The 6,000-nt window shown below is 30.7% G+C and overlaps 1 protein-coding gene across 2 annotated transcripts in view; it reads left to right on the top strand.

The window, feature by feature from the left end:
* Window positions 1–1,348: 1,348 nt before the first annotated feature.
* Window positions 1,349–6,000, top strand: part of LOC132308635 (probable LRR receptor-like serine/threonine-protein kinase At1g53440) — a 44,709-nt gene continuing 40,057 nt past the window's right edge. Inside the window, exon 1 of one of the 2 annotated variants that reach the window (XM_059806774.1) lies at window positions 1,349–1,737. In XM_059806774.1, coding sequence (XP_059662757.1) covers window positions 1,605–1,737 — 133 coding nt within the window. In that variant the 5' untranslated portion in view covers window positions 1,349–1,604. The remainder of the gene's footprint in view (window positions 1,738–6,000) is intronic. The other variant, XM_059806775.1, reaches the window with a different exon arrangement.

Raw genomic sequence — 6,000 nt, 5'->3', positions numbered from 1 at the left:
AAAGTCCGCGCTCACTAATGAGCAGAAAGTATAGTCACTTTTAATTGTAATTTTAATACAATTAGTTAATTAATTTTTATTTTCTCTATTTTAAGAAACTTATTCATTCTTTTTTTACCATTAAATATAATTATGGTAAAATAACAAAAAAGTGACTATTTTACCTTAATTATAAAAATCTGATAAAAATAAAAGAATTTAGCTACTCTTCTTATTATTTTTTTCCATCACTACTCCTTTCTATGGATTCCAATAGTTTAGATTGTTAGTTCATGGTGGAACCCATCTCTCTTGGCTTCGATTGCATATCAGATTTGATGATTTTTTTTGCCCTTTTTTGATAATTTCATTTGAATGGTAAATCTGTTTTGGATATTTGGACTTTGGAGTCTTGGTACTCCTTGATTTACATAGACGAAAGTATATAGATTTATTTTATTTTTTTTATTCTTTTGGTTATATTTGTGAGGGGGTGGTTTTTTAATTCGTGGGAAAAAATTTATATGATGGGTTTATTTTTGTAATTTCAATGGAGTTAACTTCATAAATTTTTAAAAATTTAAAATATAAAATATAGAGAAAAAAAAAATTCAGTAGGAGCGGATTTGTCACTATTTTATGTGGTCTTTATTGTTTTTTTACTTAGAGAGATTTGGTGAGTCGAAACTGAACTCCTACGCAATTTCATAATGTGCCTCTACAACGGACTTATATTTTGAAGGCTTTTACAATAACAGATTTTGATATGTAAAAATATAAGCAGAGAGTTCTAAAAGTTTGCGCTGGTCCATCAACCCATGATACATGAAATTCAATCAAAGATTGCTTTACTTTTAATCTGCACATGGTTTTACGGATGTGAGGATGAGTGAGTTGTCACGTTTTAATTTTTAGTGTCGTAAGGTTTTGGATGATTAGATTTTTGTTTTACTTTCGTGTTTTTCTTAAGTCAATATTTTTTTCTATGGTGTTAAAGTGAATATAATGTTTTATTTTTTTTTTTTGCTCACAAGAGAGATTACTGTGTGTATATTATTTATATATGAAAAAGAGATAATTAATATTCATAAAAAAAGAGATAATTAATTAATTAAAAGGCAGAGGCAAGCACATAATGCATGTACTGTAAAAAATAAAAAATAAAAAATAAAAAATAAAAATCTCTTTATTTGTAGAGGGTTTGCAAGTGGAATAAATTCCTAATGGAGAGAATCAATTGTACCGCATCACGTTAAATGGGGTCCCATTTTGTCCTCACATCGAATTAATTGCGATGTAACATAAATCTAATTTTGTTGTAGGTAATGACCCTTATTATTCTGAATACAATATTATTCGTATTTTACTCCCCGAATTAGAGACTTTGCAGTGTGCACATAATCCAAGTGCCCTCTTTTATTCCTTTTGATCTTTCTCAAAAGTCTTTCTTTGGGTTTTGAACATTTCAATCTTTCAAATAAATCTACTTTTTCTTTCTATGTTCCAATTACCATTTTTTCTTTCCCGCCTTGCCCCCCAACCCACCGTTTTGACCACCATCCCATCCCCCATCTCTCTCTGAATTTCTCTATATATGTAGCGGCCGAATTGGAGTTGCAGAGAAGATGGAGTCTCTCTTCAACACAGGGTCAACCACCACTTTGAAGAAGATATTCACTCATCTTCTCTTTGTATCTCTGGTTTTGAACTGTTTTACTGAATTTAGATCCGTCGCTCAACTTCTACCAGATGAAGAAGGTACAAATTCAATTCCCAACTCTCTCTATCAGCTTAACCCATTTGTGTGCTTTCTCTGTTATTATCTTCATTAATCTCTCTGTTTTGCTTCCATAAATTAAGACCTTCACCAATGAATATATGCTCTTACTTTTCTTTTCTGATCTCTGGAAATTGATGCGTTTTATTCAAAATTCTAAGTGTTTCTTTTGATTGATTAGCATAATTCAATGCAAAATGGCCATGGAACTGTATTGAAATTGGTGGTCATCCATCTTTTATCTCATTAGCATTGACCCACAAACTCAGAGGAGATTAGGCAGTTCAAGATTCTCACGTTTCAATTAATTAATTAATTTATTATTTTTTAAGTATTACTGTCAAGAATGGAGGGCTAGGACCGTAGCACTAGTTCATGTATTAGGCCCCGTTTGGCTTGGGCTTGTTTGGATTAGGCCTTTATTTTAATATTGAGCTTGTTTGGGTGGGCCAATACTAATAATAAATTTTTTTTTTGGGGGCCAGATTTACCCATTGTAATAAATTTTTTTTTTTGGGTGGGCTGGAGCCCAGCCTAGCCCAGCCCTACCTTAAATCCGCCATTTTTTGACTCTGTTGGATAGCAATAATTGCATCATGCGCCTTCTGGTTATCAAAGTACACTCTTTGGAGGTTGGTCCCACTTTCCTTGCTATGTGATTGCAAGAATCGCAACCCACGTCTTAAGCATAAATACGATGACCCACACATAATATAAATCTTTTGGATTTTGTATTAACATGGAGAATATTGTGCATCATAAATCAGACATTTATAATGTAAGAAAAATTATTATAAATAGCAATACTCATACTATAAATCTGCCAACCATCGCAACCTTTATCCTGTTACCTACCAATACAGACCCGTCAAAGATGGAGCAAGTGTATGATTTGACCATTAAAATATGAAAATTGATAAAAGTCCCAACCCCCCCACTCACCGACCATTCTATAACCAGATACTTTACCCTTCAAATATTTATAGAGAATATATATATTCGACTAAGCAAACGTTACATGGTTGATTCTGTGTCTGATTAACAATTTAACATTGATGGCTATCACCAATAAAAATATTGATACCAAAATTTATTTGACTATTGTATAATCAGATAAGCATACTGTTAAATGGTTGAGACCGGTCAAGCAATACATGTGATGTGACTGTTTCACCATTGCTGTTATGTATCTGGATAAAAATAAAAAGAAAAAAATTCAGTCGCAGTTTTGTAGGAAATTTTATCACTATCAATTATTAACTTTAAGGCAAAGCACTGAAATCCCTAGATTTGTAATTCTTTTCGGTGCACCCTTTGTTTAATTTTTTTTATCAGTATTTTTTAATAAATTTTTAATCTATTTTTTTTTATTATCAAAGAACCCCTTCAACTATCTAAAAGAATAAAATTGTACATCCAAATATTACAAATAATATATACACGAAAAGCTTATAAAACAAGAATTTCAGAAATATAAGATTTGTTTAACAAAACTTCATAACCAAAGAAATATATACAATCTAAAAATCTACTGCAATAATCTTATTTTATTTTATTTTTAAAAAAATACTTGAATTATTTGCAAGAAAATTTTCATAATTATTTGTTTTCATATGGAGCATAACATATAAAAAAAAATAATAATAAGCCCCAATAGAGACCGAATATTATCTTGATTTTTTAAGGTTATAAAAGAATGAAAATACTTTAATGCAAAATATGATATATCATGAAATCGAACCCTGTTGATGCTAAATTTTTTATATATATTATGCTCCATGTGTAAATGAATAATTCTAAAAATTTTCTTACAAATATCTCGAGTATTAAAAATAAAATAAGATTGTTGGAGTAAATTGATTGCCTATTTCTCTCTGATGAAGTTTTGTTGCACAAATATTATATTTATAGAATCCTTATTTCATAAACTTTCTGTGCATATATTATTTACAATTTTTAGTTTGTGAGATATAAATTTTTGAACTTAGGGAGAATTAATATTTAAATAAAAGAGTATTTTGGTCCAAATATCAATTATTTTACCTTTCTCAGATAGTTGAGGGGATTCTTTGGTAAAAAATTAGATAAGAAGAATTTATTGGAAAAATGCTAAAAGTCAAGGGAGGTTCTTTGGTAAAAAAATAAATAAAGGGGTTTACTGAAAATGGCTACAAGTTGAGGGGGATTTTTTGTACTTTACCCTTAATTTTATTACTATAATGATGCAATTTCACATGTTTAAAATTTGCTACTATTTATTGTAAGTGAAATTTCACCATTTGGCTGTGAAATTCAAAAATAGTGGTAAAAATCAAAGAGAACAGTAGAAAACGCAAGAAGGAAATTTGATCTTGCATATCTACCCCACCTCCATGAAGATGAGACCAACTGTATTGTATTAAATATGTGTGTAATGTGATGCCAGTTGATTTTTTAAGGTGGTAGGCAGAGGGGAGCCATAAATTAAATTTCAGGGGGGACATAGTGTAAAAAAGAAAAAAAAAAATTAATAATCACAATAATAAATATAGATTCTATAAATTAAGAGACAGAGAAGAAAAATTACTCAAAATAATAAGTCAATCAATGAGTAATTTAAGAAAAATAAATGGTTAACAAAAAATTTAAAAAGGAAAGAAAAATGAGAGAATTTTGAAAGGAAAAAAAAATTGGAATTTGATTCAAAAAGAAAAATTTGACTTGTTTTAAAGGAAATTAAACATATTTAAAGAGAAAAAAGAGAAGAAATACAAAATTTAAGAGATAATTTTAAAAAATAAAAATTTTAGGGGGGGCATTATATGAATTTTTTCATATATGCATGTAAAAATATATAAATTTAGTATATATATTATAGTTAGGACTAGGGCGAGCTTGGTACTCATCTCGGGTTAGGCCCATATAAAAAATTTTCAACCCAAGCCCAACCCATACATAATTTGTATGCAAAAAATAAGTCAATTAATACTACACCCATGACTTGAACTTGAAACCTTAAGCATAAATTCCAAGTACAATACTAACTTGGTTACTACACTCTTGTGACTTAAGTATAATTATAAATATATATAATATTTTCAGTCTCGGGTTGGGCTTCGGGCTTCAACCATATCAACCTAAGGCTTGCCTGAATTGAATTCGGGTTCAAAATATATAACCTAGGCTCAAACCAAAATTAGAAAAACATTGCCTAAACCTACAAAATTTCGGGCTGGGCTCGGGTTATTTTGCCGCCTAAATTATAGTAAGCGAGACCAGGCTAAGGGGCACGTGCCCCCGGGGCTCCGCCCCTGGTAGTAAGGTCATCTGTTTTGTCTGTTATGTTTTGTAGAATGATTTGGTCAAATATAAATCACCGTATTACTTTGTTTGTTTTGAATGTGCCATACTCTCCCATCCGAAGCATGTACATTGATCTCGGCTAATCACATTGGGATACTTAAACAAATGTGAGTTTTGTATTGATTTTATTTAATTTTTTTTACTTGTGTGTCAGCACTTGATTGGTCCGGACAACCATGGACCTAGCATAGGCCCAGTGGGGCCGAATTTTTTATTTTATTTGTATTATTATCTATATATTTTATTAAAATTAAAAAAATTCCCCCACTAAATTTTTGAAAATACTCCATTATACAGTCTTGCCCCTACTGATTTTTTTTGGATAAAAAAGATATTATTCTCTCTCATTAAGTAATTAGGTAATTAGGTTCTTATGAATATTATATTATTTTTTGAAAATTCCAGGACGTAATAATTTCTCTACTGCACAGTTTTAGTTATGTATAAGTATCATGAACATTAATTATGAACATCTAGGTAAAAGGAAAAAACATCTTGGATTGAGCTTTATTATTTTGTACAAAGAAAAATGATTCCCACACTGTGGAGGGAAAAATCTCCCTCCAATGAGAACTGTACACGTCATCGCAATGTAAATACCCATCACAAATGTCAGAGGCCCATCCTGCTCAAAGCCCAGTTCAAGCTCGTTGACAGCCCAACGTCATAAGACACTAACCTAAGGTCGCAGATAATTGATCTCTATAGCATTGCTCAAGCCCGAAACAAGAGATCCAGCCCGTTAACAATGTCACATGGATCAGGTTACTTATAGCCCAAATCCATTGTAAGGAAATTGGTCCTATTAGAAGAAGGATATAGCAAAGAAAGAAACTACTACACAAGGAAAATTATACAAAGGAAGGAGCTCTATTTGTAAAGAATTTCTGTAGGGAAAGAAT

The sequence above is a fragment of the Cornus florida genome, unplaced genomic scaffold (genome assembly GCF_030987335.1).
Source record: "Cornus florida cultivar Cherokee Brave unplaced genomic scaffold, ASM3098733v1 CherokeeBrave_3.0.0_Hap2_Chr05, whole genome shotgun sequence".
In the NCBI taxonomy this organism is placed as follows: domain Eukaryota; kingdom Viridiplantae; phylum Streptophyta; class Magnoliopsida; order Cornales; family Cornaceae; genus Cornus; species Cornus florida.
This window is presented reverse-complemented; position numbering and strand designations above follow the sequence as displayed.